Source organism: Ailuropoda melanoleuca, unplaced genomic scaffold, assembly GCF_002007445.2.
Source record: "Ailuropoda melanoleuca isolate Jingjing unplaced genomic scaffold, ASM200744v2 unplaced-scaffold11384, whole genome shotgun sequence".
Lineage (NCBI taxonomy): Eukaryota > Metazoa > Chordata > Mammalia > Carnivora > Ursidae > Ailuropoda > Ailuropoda melanoleuca.
Window position 1 is genome coordinate 412223 of NW_023179820.1, and position 18213 is coordinate 430435.

Below are 18213 nucleotides of genomic sequence, written 5' to 3' on the forward strand. Positions count from 1 at the left end.
TACATGTTTTTCAATCCATCTCACCCCTAGATTTTGGTGATTCAGCCTCAGAACTGTCTTTTAAGTCAGATCTCTTCATTTATCCCATTTGCTACTAGTTAAGGCTCAAATTCCCTCATGCCTGGATGATTGTGTCAGTTTCCATCTGGTCTCCCTGCCACTGACCTTTCCTCATTTTCAGCCTATCAGGGTCATCATCCTAAAAGGCAAATCTGATAGTTTCACACTTCTGCTGTAAGAGATTTCTTTTGAGTGCTTCTTGTTCTTGGAGTAAGTGTTTACCACCTTTAAGCTGTCTTGTGTGGCATTTTTGGTCATGTGCCCAGCCTACCTGATGTAGTCTCATTTCCCACTGCCCACTTTTCTGTGCTACTCCACATGTGTGCAGGGTACTGACTACTTCCTGCACACTAACTACTTCCTTCGTGAGTTAGCTATGTCCTTCATGATATGTTTGGCTACTGGGCCTAATATGCTTTTCTCTTCTTGTAATTTTACTGCCAGTATCTTGTTATACTGGAATTGTATGAAGTATAAGTAAATAATAACTGAGCAGAGTGCTACAAAAATATATAGGGCTTACCTAGCAACTCCAGTCGGTGCCTGGTAACTCAGGAAGTGTTTATGAAATAAATAAATAAATGTCAGTGGTGAATTTAAAAACATTACATGACATCTGAGTGCAAACATGGTCCTAGTAGGGAGATGTGGTTTTGGTCCCAGCTCTGCCAGAGCCAAAAGCCTATGTGGGTCATGTGATCTGTGCTTCACTTTCTTTACTGATGAGAGTTGATTCAGTTAGGCCTTGGGTTTTTTCTACTATTAAAATTCTGTTTTGGGGCACCTGGGTGGCTCAGTCACCCATGGGTCATGATCTCAGGGTCCTGGGATCAAGTCCCACATCGGGCTCTCTGCTCAGCAGGGAGCCTGCTTCTCCCTCTCCCTCTGTGCTCTCCCTCTCTTCTTCTCTCTCTCTCTCAAATAAATAAATAAAATCTTAAAAAAATAAATAATAAATAAAATCCTATCTTGCTATTTTACCTTGTCTTTTGTGGTGTTTCCATGTAAAGGCGCTCTGAGCATTTTTCACTAAGGAGTCCCTGTACGTGTTTTACATCCCTTGCAGTTTTTCCATGATTGGAACTCTCTGGTCTCTTACTGCATGCCTTTGTGAGAGGCACTTTCATGACATCATCTCATTTTAACCCTTAAGCTAATTTCTCTTCTTTTCTCCCCTCTCCCCTGTTAGTGTTTGTTATAATGTTGTTGAAAAGAGCACCCAAGACTAAAATACCTACTTTTGTTTGGTAGTTGTGAGTTTGCTGTACTCGTTAGGACGTGCACTGCTTTGGTTAATTGTAGATTTTACCCATTTTGACCTAATATAAAGTGACTTAACTAATGAATTAGAAGTCGTTATTAGAATATCCTTTATTAATAGTTACTACAGCGGGGGAGAGGGTTGAGGGTTGATATGGAATAAGTATCAAGAATAACATGGCAGTAGTGGTACCCTGGCTTCTATTAATGTATCAATAAGTGTATTTTCAGCTCTTTTTGCTACAGAGATTTATAGTGTTCCCACATGCAGAGGGTGTGCTGTTTTGTACAGATGCACATGCAGTTCTGGCCTTCCTCAGTATTGTTTAGAGGATGGTGGGTGTGAGCCTCTAAACTCTAGAGCATTCTTCTAATCATCTGTAATTAGTAAGTTGCTATTTAATGATTCCTGAAATTTTTCTGAACACATTTATTTTTCAGTTGATGTTACATTTAAAGAAGAGATATTTAGATATCTATTTCTGTACTTTTCTCTTTAGCCTTAAAGTCTTTTAAAAGTTGTTTTCAGTGTGATTTTTGGACACCACTTAAAACCTATTTTATGGGCCAAAAATATTACCTATAGTGTTATGAAATAAGGTGTTTTAAATGAGGAAGTTTTTTAAATAAAGAGGACCTTGCTTTGAGAGTACTCAGAGTGGAAGGGGCAGTTTGCACATTCAGTGGTCCTATACACTTCACTCCTTGGAAAGGTTAACCTGTAATGGCCCCTGCGTCCGTCAGCCCAGGTTGCCACAACAAAGTGCCACAGACCAGGGGTCTTACACCACAGACATTTACTTCTCTCAGTTTTAGAGGCTGGAATTCTAAGATCAGGGTGTCAACCCCCATGATCCAGTCCCAGTGAGAGCTTTCTTCCTGGATTATAGACAGCTGCATCTAGCTGTGTGCTCACATGACCTGTTTGTGTACAAAAGGAAAGACAGATTGCTGGTGCGTCTTCTTATAAGGACACTAATCCTAATGAATCTGCGCCCCCATCTTTATGACCTCATTTAACCTTAATTCCTTTCTTAGAAGCACCATCTCTAAATATAGCTACATGGGAGGTTAGGGTTAGGGCTTCACATATGTATTTAGGGGGACACATTCAGTCCAAAGCATTTTGCCCGAGTCCTCACAAAATTAATGCCCTTCTCACATGCAAAATACATTCATTTCATCCCAACAACCCTGAAAGTCTTAATTCATTCCAGTATTAACTCTAAAATCTAATGTCCAGTATTAACTCTAAAATCTAATGTCCAAATCTAATGTCTAATGTCGTCTAAATCAGAGGTGGGTGGGAGTCTAGGTATCATTTGTCCAGTGGCATAATTCCTCAATAGCTATGAGCCTATGAAACCAGACAAGTTAATGTGCTTCCAAATGCAATGCTGGGACAGGTTTCCAAAAGAAAGAAATAGGAAGGAAGAAAGGGGTGATAAGTCTCAAGTAAGTCCAAAAATTACCATGGAAAATTCCATTAGATTTTAAGGTTCAGGAAAATTCCCTTTGATTCAGTGCTCTGCTCTCCAGGTCTACTGGGATGTCAGGATTACCCCCATGGCTCTGTGGGGCCTTGCACCCTTAAGGCTGTCTGCAAAGACCTCACCACTGAGGCAAAGAAGGGGCATTTTGGCCCACCTAAACCAAAAAGGTAGACCCATACTTTGGAAACCAGGAGAAATAATCAGCGTTGCCCCCTGGGCCAGTGGTGAGTGGCAGCCCTGATGATCTCCTCAGCGCCGTTGGAGTCATTCTTCCCTTTTTTGAAGGATGATGCACATTCACAAAAGAATAGCCCTATTGCCCTGTTCTGCAGAATGTAAGAAGTCTGACAGCCTTCTTTCATTCCTTCTGGTGTACATCTCCTTCAATTCAAATGGCAGTGTTTTTGCTCATACATCCCACAGTCTCTTTATCAAGTGATAGTTAGCCACACCCTTGGTGTTCTCTTCCAACATGCTTTCTCATTTTTTGCAATATGGCCAGGCTGAGAATTTTCCAAGTCTTGAAGTGTTGCTTCCTTTTTTGCTTAACAATTCCTTCTTCAATTCATCTCTCTCCTCTCGAATTTTACTCTTAAGAAGTCAGGAGGATGCAGGCTATATATTTCACGTTTTAGTTGGAAATCTCTGCTGAATATCCGATCTTGTGGCTCACAAGTTCTGTCTTCTACAAACACTTGGTCAGGGGCGTCAGGGTGGCTCAGTCGGTTAAGCAACTGCCTTCAGCTCAGGTCATGATCCCAGGGTCCTGGGATCGAGCCCCACATTGGCTCCTTGCTCAGTGGGGAGCCTGCTTCTGTCTCTCCCTCTGCCTGCCACTCCCCCTGCTTGTGCTCTCTCACTCTCTCTGACAAATAAATAAAAAAACAAAACAGAACACTAGAACACAGTTCAGCTGAGTTCTTTGCCACTTTATAACAAAAATTGTTGTCTTAATCAGTTTGGGCTGCTATAACAAAATACCATAGACTGGGTGACTTAAACAACGGGTATTTAATTCTCACAGTACTGGAAAGTCCAAGTTCAAGGTGCCAGTAGATTTAGTTCCTGGTGAAAGCCAACTTTCTGGTTTGTAGATGGCCACCTTCTTGCTGTATCCTCAGTGGCAGAGAGAGATCATCTCTCTTGTGTCTCTCATTGTAAGGGACCAGTCCCATTCATTAGAGCTCCGTCCTCATGACTTCATTATTTCTGAAAGCCCTACCTCTAAACACCACCATTAGGGATTAGGACCTCAACATATGAACTTTGGTGGGATACAAACATTCAGTTCATAGCAATCTCCTTTCCTCCAGTTTCTAGTAATCTCCTCCTCATTTCTGTTTGATACCTCACCAGAATTATCCTTAACATACATATTTCTAGAATGTACCTCAAAACTCCTCCAGCCTCTACCCGTTACCCAGCTCTAAAGCTACTGCCACATTTTTAGGTACTTGTTACAGCAGTACCTAGCTTGAGCTGCCATAACAAAATACCATAGACTGTGTGGCTTAAACAACAGAAATTTTTTTCTCATAATTCTAGAAGTCCAAGTTCAGGGTTCCATCATGGTCAATTTCTAGTGAGGAGCTTTGCTCTTCCTTGTTTGTAGGTAGCAGCTCTCTGGCTGTGTGCTCTTGTGGCCTTTTCTCTATGCTTGGTAGAGGAAGATGGAGATTTCTGGTGTTTCGTCTTGCAAGGACACTAAACCTATCAGGGCTCAGATCAGTCATTCAACTTCAGTTACTTTCTTGGAGGTCCTGTCTCCAAACACAGCCACACTGTTAGGTCTTCAACATATGAATCCAAAGTACCCCTTCCTGTCCAGTTTTGTATAAACTTCGCTTAGGGATCTGCTGTCTTCCTGGAACCTTTGTATACTTTTTCTTAGTGGATTTCTTAAAAAATTGGACCTTCTGTTGCGTCTTCACCCTCTCTCAAAACAGTACAGGCTACCTCTGCAGAACAAGTCACAGTGACATTCCTGGTGGTAGCACTGTGACATTGTGACCGCAGGTGGCTGGTGTGCTTTACTAAATTATGATTGTTCTCATTGCTACAGACTGTGATGAACATCCAATCGTCCAGTCAGTATTGTCTTTTTTTTTTTTTTTTTTAAGATTTGTGTTTCAGATTTCTGTTTCATGCTTAGAATTATTGTGGCTTTTGGAGAAGAATATTTTAAACTGGGTGAAAAGGCAAAAAAAATTGTGGAATCAAGAAGTGAAAGCACAATTGTTTATCGTTCAGTAAGCACTTGTGGTTAACAAATGTGTCTGTTCATCATTGCCAGATGACTTAAAATTTTATGGGAGAACATAAATTTTAAACAAAAAGTAATTGTGCTGTTTACAAGATAAAGATGTGAATTTCTTCAGGATATAGTTTTTGGGTATTATAATCTAGACCTCCTGCTTGGAGCTTTTTGAATTTTATCATGAAATTACGAAATGAATCTGATGGCAGCTTATAAAATTTACTCAAAAACTAATTTTGATTTAACACACAATAATAATGCAATATTGCAATTAATAGGAGTCTCACACATTGAATACTCACAGGAGCATAATATTGCTAGATGTTTGGGAATCCTTGGTAAAATTGAGCACAGTTGTAACCTCTCAAAAAAAAAAGATAATATGATTATGTACAAACAAATACAATTCAGATTTCAGTGCATATTAATGAAAAAAGCAGTGATAAGATACAAACAGTGAATAGATACATCATTTGGATTTGATTTTGGAATGTGTTGTGTGTGCATTTTTCTTCTTGGAGCATCACTTGAATCATAGTTAATTTGCATTCTCTTGATGCATATCACATCCAGTTTAGGTAAGAGGAAGTAAGTTAAAATCACCTTGATTTGCAGTGAAATTAAGGCCAGTAAAATACTCCCCAAAGTTCTTTACATCAATTTGTATCAGGGTTCATTTAGTTCAAACATATTTATTGGTACTGATCCGGATACAGGACTGAGTTCATAGTTTAGTAGACAAAGCTATTCATTTTATGTGTGAAAATGTTGGTAAGTAAGAGGTACAGTGATGACATAAAGGAGAGTAATAAACTCAGCTGGATGGAAAAAGAAAGTTGTGTTCAGGGAGTCCACCTGGGAGATGATGATGAAACTCTTTCTTAAAAGTATGGTCTATGAAGCATGAGAGACTATGGACTCTGAGAAACAAACTGAGGGCCTCAGAGGGGAGGGGGGTGGGGGAATGGGATAGGCTGGTGATGGGTAGTGAGGAGGGCGCGTATTGCATGGCGCACTGGGTGTTATATGCAACTAATGAAGCATCGAGCTTTACATCGGAAACCAGGGATGTACTGTATGGTGACTAACATAATATAATAAAAAAACATTAAAAAAAAAGTATGGTCTAGTTTTCACCTTCTTATTGAAATAATTAAAAATCCTTGAGTAGAGCTGGGGAATTTGAGGTTAGAGCAGCAAGAAATAATAAGTAACAAAGGCCTTTCTATACAATGGAAAGTAGTTTGGATTTTATCTAGTAGATAGCCATTGAAGGGTGCAAGCACAGGGGTGACTGTTATTAAATTTATACTTAAAAAGAGCACCGTAGTGGGCCTTATGTATAATAGATTGTTATGTACAATAGATTAGTACATGGGTCGGGACTGAGGGAAAAAGGAATGGTGGGCACTTTTGATGATTTGGTCTGAAGAGGAGAAAAAGTACCAGTTTCAGAGAATAGTATGCCATATACTTTAAAGCAAGATGCTGTATAGATTAGTCTAATGGGAATCTATGAAGATAAAGAGAGAAGAATAATATAGGGCGAAATTCCTTATTACTATGTAGCTAATGTTCAGTTAATTAAATGGAATAACTTAGAGTGCAACAAATATATTATGAAAAGTTTTTCTCCTAGAAACACTTACGGACGTTTCTGTCCTCTAGAGGAGGATCAATATCTAAATATCCCACAGGCTAACTAATTTCACTTGGTACTTTCTTGCATAATTTTTGTTAATTTTTTGTATAGTATTTCTTTTTTTTTTTAAGATTTTATTTATTTATTTGACAGAGATAGAGACAGCCAGCGAGAGAGGGAACACAAGCAGGGGAGTGGGAGAGGAAGAAGCAGGCTCATAGCAGAGGAGCCTGATGTGGGGCTCGATCCCAGAATGCCGGGATCACGCCCTGAGCCGAAGGCAGACGCTTAACCGCTGTGCCACTCAGGCGCCCCTGTATAGTATTTCTTATATAAATGCTCATGAAAGTTATTATAATACGTATTAATTCATCAACATAACCTACTTAGGAGTTGACTTTGCATGTAAATGGACCCTGGCTACCTGTGTATTTCAAGTAAATACCTGTATATTTCAAAAATGTCATTTAACCCAGGAGTCTCAGATACATTTTGTTCTTATTTATTTGATTCTTTTGTGGCCTCTTAGTCATTTAAAACCACGTTTTTTTGAGAGCAGTTAGCTGATAAAGTAAATCATTCACACGTTCATTTGGCAAAAGTTAGCCTTTAAGTTAAATATTTTCCATTTTTAACTAAGAACTATTTTATCTGCTATTCATATATATGGATAGAAATTACTATATCCTGTGGTATACATTCTATATGAATCCTTTTATTCCTCTTCCTTACTCGTTTAAAGTCTTCAGTGTTATATATTACTATTCATGCTCTCCATTTGATCTTCGTGGCGCTTACTCTAAAGTATTCGGTAATGTGACAAAGTTATCCTCTTCTTTCACAATGCAGTGATCAGTGTTGACAATCTGACCATGTCCAGCCATAGTGAGAGCCTCCATTTCTCAACTGGATGTGCTTTCTTTGCATTTTAAACAAGTCTTATGTTTTAACATACTAAAGTAGGAAAAAAGCATCACTCACAATTCCCTATATTTAACCAGCATTTAACCTGAGAGACATTTTGGTCTGTGACTTGTAAGGACACTCAATTTCTAGGGTTAGACCTGCTAGTAATTCTCTCTGATCATAAGAAAGTCATGTGAGCAAGTAACATTTTAGTTTTCTTATCTGCCAAAAAGGAAGATTAATATCTTCCTTACTTATTTCATAGTGTTATTGTAGGTCAAGTATGATAATAGATTTGAAAATGCCTTGGAAAGTTAATAACACTGACAGTGATGGACCAGGCCCTGCACTACGGGCTTTCTGTGTTATATCTCTTGATGTTTGCAGTGTTCTTGAGAATGGCTAATACTGTCTCCATTTAAAAATGAGGACATTGTTAAAAAGAAGGTAAGTATAGATAAGGTATATTTGAAGATTTCGAAAGGGAAGGAATAGTTGCTTCTGGCTGGGATTCAGCAATCCATTCCTGGGCAAATGATATTTTGACTGAGTCTTACAAGCATTGATGCAAAATGTTGCCTTTCTGGCACAGAAATGCCTTTTATGTACCACCCATTTAATTAATCTTCACTTGTAAAACCAATGTCTCTTATGCCTAGATTGAAAGCTTTCCCCAAATACACAGTTTGTCTTAGGTTGCTTCTCACTTTTTTATCCCTCACACAAAGTGGAAATTACGCTGCCTTAATTTCTTTAGGGAAGGCAGGCCACTGGTTTCTCCCTAAGGCTGTGTTAGAGGACATTCTCTATGAGAGACTTTAGAGTGCTTTGTGGGGAACATTGTGTTGTTCTAGCCCTGTGGTACAGCCTAGATGGCACTGCTCAACATTCTTTACCAAGCCTGTTTAAGTCACCAGGCATGCTGCAGTGCACCAGGACTTTGGTGATAAACAGTGTGTTTATTCCATGCTGTAGTACATAAGGGGGAAGAGTCAATACCGTATGGGGTGTTTATTCTACACAGCAGTACGCCAGGGTTCTAGTGATACTACCATAAAGCATGTGTTTTCTATACTGCACTGCATCATGGCTGTGGTGGTAGTAATATCATAGAGTGTGTTTAGTGCAATACCAAACAGCATGCTTATGTGGTGCCACAATACACCAGGGCTGTAGTGGTAGTACCGTTAAGTATGTTTATTCTGGGGGTGTCTAGGTGGCTCAGTTGATTAAGTGTCTGCCTTCTGCTCGGGTCATGGTCTCACGGTCCTGGGATGGAGCCCTGCGTCGGGCTCCCTGCTCAGCGGGGAGTCTGCTTCTCCCTCTCCCTCTGCTTCCTCCCCCAGCTCGTGCTCATGCTCGTGTTCTGTCTCTTGCTATAAATAAATAAATAAATAAATAAATAAATAAATAAAATCTTTTAAGAAAAAAAAGTATGTTTATTCTATGCTGCAGAGCCTGGGGTGTGGTGATAGTTAATACCATGAAGCATGTTTATTTTACAAGTTATTTAGTGCTATGTATCTTTAGCAGAAACCATAGTTTTAGGAATAATGCCAAGATTTATGATAAAAATCTTCAAGGAGAGTGTAGTTAGTAGCAGTGTGATTCATCTTAGAAATATAGGTGTTTCTGCTATAATAACTACATTGTGTGTTTCTATAATGTCTGGCCTTTATACAATCTGTCAAGGTCTGTGGGAACTGTAGGGTTGGGCAGATCACTGAAAACCTGTTTCACTTTTAGTCAGAGCTGCGCAAGACAATAATTAGTACCCAAGTTGAGAACTTGTACAGCTCAGGCAGACACTGCCACACAGAGCCGAGAGGGTGTGCTCTGCCGTCTACCTGATTCCATGGGCCCTGGAGCTCAGAACAGCAGCTGCTGTAATTGGTTGATGGGAGAGGTTCCATGGCTACTGCACAGTTTTAGGGATGAGCCCTGACTACAGGTAGAAGTTTTAAAAATTCGTAAAATATGTCCACAAATGCTGCTGTAGCTAGTGCTGCCCCTAAAGCTAGGGGCTTTGCTGCTAAAGACCCTACTCTCCACCCACTGCTGTGGCTGCCCTGCATGGGAAAAATGGTGTCTGTACCAGAGTGACCTTTATGTTATCCTGACTTCTTTTCTTGTTCATCAACTGAGGGCGAGCCACTTTTTATTAAAGTAACAGCTATTGTGGCAGAGGAGGCTCAATGCTTACTGCCTAGTTAGTGCCTTTCTGTAATACTTGTTTTCATTCCTCCACTTCCCTCCCCGTAGTGACTAGTACCAGCCAGCCTGACATTGTGCTTGTTCATATCCTTCCCCCATTCTGTTTCCTTCCTTACCTCAAGAAATAGTAGCAAGATAGGTACATACCTTAGAAAACAGCAGTTCAACATAGTGCTCAGTGGTGTGGCCTTGCTTAACATGTGAACACATGCTATTGGCCCTCAGAGAGAGGAAGGAATGGAAAATTAGGGGTGAGTGGAAGATGATGAAGAAGGGGAGAAAGAAATGGAAATGAAATTAAATTATATAACTAAAACATTTGTGCTATTTAAATATTAATTTTTATTATTCACTCTTAACCAGTTGGCTAAAGTGCTAAAGAACACTCATATCAGTGTCTATTATTATTAGCAGGGTACTATGCTAGACACTTAGCTTTTGTTATTTCATTTCATTTAATTTTTTTACTTAAAAAAACACTATAATAGAAAAATGAAAGTATACTTAACCTCCTGGAATTAATAACACATTTTAATCTTTTGTCTTTTTTGATTCACATATTTTTATAATAGAAACAGTATGACAGATAAGTGTGAAATTCTGAGTTATGCTCCTCTCCCTCTCCTTAGGTATGTGTTTCTATGTATCCCGCTAGTCTTATTTATATACTTGTGTCACATAAGTATTCGCAACAATATTTTATTGTTTTCTGTGCTTAAAAAAATAGCATTATGGGTATCATATTCTCCGTTATCTTATTTATCCCCTCTTGTTTTCAAGATCTCTCCGTGCTGATACAAATAGACCCAACCCACTGTTGCTAACTTCTGCATGGTGTTCTGTTGAATGCACAGAACATGGTTTACCCTTCCTCCTATTGATTTGTGCTGGGTCCAGTTTTCTGCTCTTATAAACAGTACTGAGGTATGCATCCTTATTTAGGCCTCCTGATGCTTGTGACAGTTTCTGGGACACATATGGGTTTTAGGTTACACACACTGTCAACCTCATTTCTCTCATTTAATTCTTAAAAATGTTCCTTGAGGCAGGTGACATAATCCCCATTTTACACATGAGAAAACAGGTGTTGAAATGCCATCTAACTTGACTGAACTTAATTAATCAGACAGCCAGTACTTAAATTCAGATTAAATTCCAGTCTTTTAAATCTTGAGCCCTAACATTCAGCATTCCTCAGAAATCCTTACTTTTAATCTCTATGACCATTGGAACAGTTGAAACCAGCTAGTCTACTGCATCATTTCCAAAGTAGAGAATCGAAGCAGGTAGTGAGCGGGAGGGAGCATATAAGAAGAATCAATAAGTGGACTTACTCCCTTTGTTGTGGTTATCAAAATAGTAAAAGTTTTGGTGTAAAAACATTCTCTGTGAAATGATGAGTCTGAGTCTTCTATGTATTCAAGACTGTTTCTTTATGATGGAAGACTATTTTTTATGTTGCTTAAAACGCAATATGTAAGTTATTTTGATTAAAAAGATGTTACAGTGAGTGTGTTAGAGTCTGTACATTGCAAAGTTCACAAACCATTTTCTCAAGGTGAATAAAGCGATCTTAATGTGGTTCTTTTTTTCATGGCATTTTATTCACAGTTGGACCATATGTCTATTATACTTCATTTTGATTTTTTTCCCTTCACCTTCTAGGTGGAAAATCTGGTGCATTAATTGTGAAAATTCTAGAGCTGCATGAGGAATGCACCATCCAAGTTGCCATGTGTGAGCATTTAGCAGGGCTGCAGGCCAACAGCCCTTCTCGAGGTAAAGCCCCCAGGACTGGCCTGAAGGTTCTGTTCACCAAGGAGACTGCTCGCCACCTCAGGGGACATCCCCAGGACATCATCCATATCTACCCTCCCTGGTGAGTGAAAATAACTGATTCCAGCAGTTACTAACTGAGTTTGTCTCAAAAGATATTTTTATGATGAACATTTTTGTCACCTTATTATAGAGAAATGCCAGGAGAAGGAAGCCAGAATTTGAGATAGATTTTATGTAACAGAAGCACTAAACTGTATTTGAATGCTTGTTTGTACTTTTGGCAGGACATTTTTGATAATTTGAGGGCAGAGGGGTGTGGGAGAAACGACCATATCAAGCTTCCTATCTAAGTGGTGTCTTATAAAATCTAGTGGTTTTTGTTCTTGTCTGTCTTAGAAATATAATTTTAGTAAGAGGCATTATGTAACAATATGATAATGCACATTAATTTAATATTACTTTGCTAATCACTTTGGGAGGGATGTAGTGCATGTATTAAGACACAGGAGGGTTTGATCTTTAGGAGCATAAATGGTCATTAATGGATCAGAAATTATTCTTAAGGATACATGTTTGCTTTCCTCTCTATAGGGTGTTATTTTTTACTATGAAAGGAAGAAAATCTTACTATTTTTGAGGGAATGTTTGAGCAGCCTTGTTTTCAGAGCTAACTGTTGATTTTATTGGCAGATTTTTTAGACGTTTCATTCGTCTGTTAAATTCTTAGGTTTGAGGTTGACTTATAGATAGTAAAAGTTAAACATCCCTCCCACAGGGATATTTTTTTCACTGTTCCATAGTGAGTAATTCTCAGCCTTAAATTCTTCCACTAACAGGCTGCAGATGTCATAGGGTAACTTGCATTTTATTTTATTATTTTGTTTTTTAATAAATCTTTTATTGAATAGTATAAGATACAATAGGATCATACACAAATTATAAGTGTAAATTTCTACAAATAATCACGAAGTGACTGTGTAATTTCTTTCTTTTTTTTTTTTTTTAAAGCTTTTATGTATTTATTAGAGAGAGAGAGAGATACAGCATGTGTGCATGAGCAGTGGGAGGGGCAGAGGGAGAGGGAGATGCAGACTCCCTCTGAGCAGGGAGCCCAATGAGGGACTTGATCCCAGGACCCTGGGATCATGACCTGAGCCGAAGGCAGCCACTTAACTAACTGAACCACCCAGGTGCCCTGACTATGTAATTTCTATCCAGTCCAAAAAATAAAATGCACTGCATACCTGGGACCACCCTAACCCCCTCTCATTTTCTCCCTCTCCCTCCCACACCAGGTGACTAGGATCTTGACTTATGATACAGTAGACTCCTTGGAATGTTTGAGAACTTCATTTAAATAGAACCATGCAATAATCATACAATATGCATTCTCTTTTTCCTGACTACTTTCACTTAATATTATGTTTGTGAGATTTATCAATGTTGTTACATTTAGCATTTTGTTCGTTTGTATTGCTATAAAGTATTCCATTGTATTAATTTATGCAATTAATGCATCTGTTCTTCTGTTAATAGTTAGGTGTCTTCAGTTTGAGGATATTATGAATAACATTGTAATGACCAACTGTCTTTCTGTGTAGCTCACTCAAGAATACAATACCAAGGGGGCACCTGGGTGGCTTAGTTGGTTAAGTGTCTGCCTTCAGCTGAGGTCATGATCCCAGGGTCCTGGGATGGAGCCCTGTGTCAGGCTCCCTGCTCAGTGGAAAGTCTGCTTCTCCCTCTGCCCCTCCCCCACTCCTTGTGTTTATGCTCTCTTTCAAATAAATAAATAAAATCTTAAAGAAAGAACACAAGGTCATTAATTCTTTTTTTCTGAAATTTCTCATCATCCTAAAATCACCCCATTATTTTTCTACCATGTTAAAAATGTTTTTTTAATTCATCTTGACTGTACTTCCTCTTCCCACCATGGCCATATTGCCCCCCATTCTCTACTGAGCCTGTTTCTTCAGGCTTCCAGCCTAGCACTCCCCATACCACACTCCTGGCATAGGCAATGACCTCCATGCTGCTTCTCCTATGGTCACTTGCGTGGCCATTATGTCTCCCTGCAGTGCAGTGCTCACTCCTACTTTGTTTCCCTGCCTCCCCCGTGCTCCTCCTTATGCCTTTCTCTGGCTTTTCAGTACTAAAGTGCTGCTAGGCTCAGTACTAGACCTCTTCTCCATCCTGTCCACCTCATCCCCTTGGTGCTTTCATTTCATCTTGTAACTTTAAATGCCAGCTGCACACTGATCTCTCCCAAAACTATCTGCAGTCCACCCTCTGCTCCATCACCAGAGCAGCATTCCTTACTCCCTCAGCCATGGTTCCATTTGGGTGCTGAAGTCATGGCAGAATCAAGCTCCTGACCCTCCCTCCTCTTCCCCACTCTTCCCGAACTCAGGAAATGGAAACCACCTTCTTGTAGTTCCTCCACATATCCTCAACTCCTCTTTTTCTCATAATCTCCCTTCTGCCTGTGGGAACTTCCTGGTAGCTCCACTTCCAAATGCACACAGGGTCTAGCACTTCTTGCCACCTCTACTGTCAGAACATTTCCAGGTTATCATTGTCTGTCCTCTGGATTATTGCAATAGTTTCTTAAATCATCTCCTTGCTTCTTTCCATGATCTCCTTCTGTCTCTTTCTAAAGGAGCAAAGCTATGAATATATAAGTTGTCATACTGCTTTTTGGCTCCACATGCCCCAGTGTCTGCTTACCTCATACACAAACCCCTCCTGAGCTCTGGGGCCTTATTTCCCACCCTTTTCTCCTTCCCCTGTTCCATTGTGGCTACCAGAGACTCCATTCTCGTCCTCAGATTCCATGCCACTTTCCCCCTGGGGCCTGGGTTCTTGCCACTGCCTGTGCTGGGGTGCTCTGTCCCATGCCTCCCCATGTCTGCATGATCTGCAGTTTTCTTATCTTCTCTGGGCATTTACTCAGATGTCGCCTTCTCAAGAGTCCTTCCTTTGGTCCCATATCTAAAATTGAAAACTACCTCCTTCCGCACCCTTTAGTGTCCCTTCCTACTTTGTTTTTCACACCCAAGCAAATTAAAATATTTTAGTTTAGTATTTTGCTATGGAATGAGTGAGCACTTTCCTCCCTGTCCTGATAGTGCTCCTCTGTCTAGGGTTTTGTTCCTGTAATTTCTTGTGTTCTTTCAACTGTTTTATTGGAAGTCATTTCTGGAAGCTTATAGTAAAACTCAGTAATATCGAGAGTGTTTGATTTTTGAGAGTATCCTATTTTATCTTCTTATATACAACCACAGTTTATGTTTTCATTTATTGTATTTCAACAAAAAATGTATATTCAAGCCATGTTGAGTGTTTTACAGTGAGACACTGAAGACTCCAACATGGTTATGTTTAGAACTACATTTAGAAACAGTAGTATGCTCTGGATCCTGGCTTTTGCCCCTATATGTTTTCTTCATTTTATTTATATGTTTATTTTTTAATTAATTAATTAATTAATTATATTTCCAGTATAATTAACGTACAGTGTTATATTAGTTTCAGGTATATGATATAGTGAATCAACAATTCTGTACGTTACTCAGTGCTCACTACAATAAGAGTATTCTTAATCCTCTTTACCTGTTTCACCCATCACCGAACCCCCCCCCCACCGTGGTAACCAGCAGTTTGATCTCTATATTTAAGAGTCCGTTTTTTTGTCTCTTTTTTCTTTTTTGTTTGTTTTTCTTAAATTCCATATATGCTTTCATTATTTTTTAACAGCTAAATAATATACATATATATTTTATACACATACACATGTGCCACAGTCTCACATTTAGTTCTTTAATCCATTTTGAGTTTATTTTTACGTATGGTATAAGAAAGTGGTCCAGTTTCATTCTTTTGCATGTTGCTGTTCAATGTTCCTAGCACCATTTATTGAAGAGACTGCATATTCTTGTTTCCTTTGTCATAGATTAATTGACCATATAATCATGGGTTTATTTCCAGGCTCTCTATCCTGTTTCACTGATCTGTGTATCTACTTTTGTGCCAGTACCATACTGTTTTGATTTACGATAGTATTGTAGTATACCTTGAAATCTGGGATTGTGATATCTCTAGTTTTGTTCTTTTTCAGGTTTGCTTTGGCTGTTCGGGGTCTTTTGTGGTTCCATATAAATTTTAGGATTATTTATTCTATTTCTGTGAAAAATTTTGTTGGTGTTTTGATAGGGATTTTTTAAATCTGTAGATTGCTTTGGGTAGTATTGACATTTTAACAATATTTGTTCTCTCAATCCATGAACATGGAATGTTTTTCCATTTCTTTGTGTCATGTTCAGTTTCTTTCATCACTGTTTTAGTTTTCAGAGTACAGGTCTTTCACGTCTTTGGGGAAGTTTATTCTGAGCTATTTTATTCTTTTTGGTGCGATTGTACATGGGATTGTTTCCTTAACTACTTTTTCTGCTACTCTTTATTACTGATGTATAGAAATGCAACAGATTTCTATATATTGATGTTGTATCCTGCAAACTTACTGAATTTATGTATCAGTTCTAGTAGTTTTTTGATGGAGTCTTTAGGGTTTTCCAAATGTAGTAACATGCCATCTGCGAATAATGAATGTTTTACTTCTTCCTTACCAATTTGGATGCCTTTTATTTCTTTTTATTGTCAGATTACCGTGGCTAGGACTGTGTTGAATGAAAGTGGTGAGAGGACATCTTTCTCTTGTTCCTCATCTTAGGGGAAAAGCTTTCAGTTTTTCACCATTGAGTAGGATGTTAGCTCTGGGTTTTTCATAGATGGCCTTTATTTTGTTGATATGTGTTCCCTCTAACCTTACTTTGTTGAGGGTTTTTATCATGAATGGATATTGTACTTGGTCAGATGCTTTTTCTGCATCTATTGAAATGATCATATTTTTTTATTCTTTCTTTTGTTGATGTGAAATATCACGTTGATTTATCTTTTCCTTAAATAAGTGGATAAAGTCAAACTCAGGAGTTGTTATGTAGGTCCCTGTAGCATCATAGTGTCTCTGAATCCTCATACTTTTAGTATAGGTTTTCCCCTTCCATTTAAAAATATTTAATTGGTTTTTCTAGTAGGTATTTAAAATATATGATACAGATTTCAAAAGGTATCAAAGGGTATACAGTGAACTGTGAGTCGTCTTCTCATACTTGCTTTCCCCAGCCACTCAATTCTCATCCCCCAAAGGAACCATTCTGATCAGTTTCTTACCTTCAGAGATGGTGTGCGTGTGTCACACACTCACAACTATATAGAGAGATGTATGTATAATATAAACTTAATTATGTATTTCCTGCAATTATTCTTTTTTTACAAAAATGGTATCTAACAATACTTAAGTACCACGCTTTTCTATTTTAAAAAATTCATCTTGGAGATCATTCAGTAACAACATGCTAGTATATAAATAGTTGCCACATTTTTTTTTTTTTTTTTTGCACTGACATCTAAGTTTAAGATATCATTATTTGAATGGACATGTAGGTTGCTCCTCCTCTTTGGTTACTACAAACAGGACTACATCATTTTCTACATGTGTGAGGAAGAGCTATAAGATGAATTTAAGTATTATTGCTGGATCAGAGGATATATACCTCTTTAGTGTTAGCAGACATTAGCAAATGGCACCGTTTTGCATTTCTACTAGCAGTACTATAAAGTACCTGTTTTCCTTTTACTAACCTACGGTATTGAACTTTATCAATTTAAAAACTGGAAAATGAATTTTATAATTTTAATTTGCATTTCTTTTACTGTAACATGGGCTTAGGCTTAGTTCCCTGTATTTAAGAACCATTTATATTTTATTTTCTGTGAACTGCCTGTTGATGACTTTTGACCTGTATTCTCTTGGTGGCTGATCTTTATCTTAGTGATTTGTATCAACTCTTCAGAAGTGATAAAAAAAGCTCCTTGTCAGTTGTATACATTACAATGAGTGTTCTCCCAGTTTGTCATTAGTCTTCCAACTTTTTTAGGGGGTAGGGGTTTTTGTTTGTTTGTTTATTTATTTTTGAAAAGCAGGGTAGTTTTTCCATGACTGAATTTATCTTTTGTAGTTTCTACATTTTATATCATAGGTAGTAAAGAAGTTAAGACTTCTCTTGCTGTGAGATTAAAAATTTATTCTGTGTCTTATTCTAAAACTTTTATGGATTAATTAGTTAAAAATTTTTACATTTTTAAAATTCTTTGGTTTTATTTAAATTTATGTTAGTGAACATATAGTGTATTATTACTTTCAGGGTAAAATTTAATGATTCATCAGTTGCATATAACATCCTGTGCTCATTACATCAAGTGCCATCCTTAATGCCCATCACCCAATTACCTGTTACCCCCACCGACCTCCCCTCCAGCAACCCTCAGTTGTTTATAGTTAAGAGTATCTTACAGGGGTGCCTGGGTGGCTTAGATGTTTAAGCGTCTGCTTTTGGCTCAGGTCATGATCCCAGGGTCTTGGGATGAAGCCAACATAGGGCTCCTGGCCCAGCAGGGAGCCTGCTTCTCCCTCTACCTCTGCCTCTCCCCCTGCTCATGCTCTCTCTCTCTATCTCAAATGAATAAATAAAATATTAAAAAAA

At 38.4% G+C, this 18213-nt stretch overlaps 1 protein-coding gene across 12 annotated transcripts in view; it reads left to right on the forward strand.

Annotated features, from left to right (window-relative positions):
- Positions 1-18213, forward strand: part of SPIDR (scaffold protein involved in DNA repair) — a 502027-nt gene that overhangs the window by 184506 nt on the left and 299308 nt on the right. For all 12 annotated transcript variants that reach the window (XR_004622658.1, XM_034650137.1, XM_034650132.1 and 9 more), the window contains one exon: positions 11498-11711. Coding sequence is in view for 11 of the 12 variants with exons in the window: in XM_034650137.1 (XP_034506028.1) it covers positions 11498-11711 (214 nt within the window). In the remaining variant the exon portion in view is untranslated. The remainder of the gene's footprint in view (positions 1-11497; positions 11712-18213) is intronic.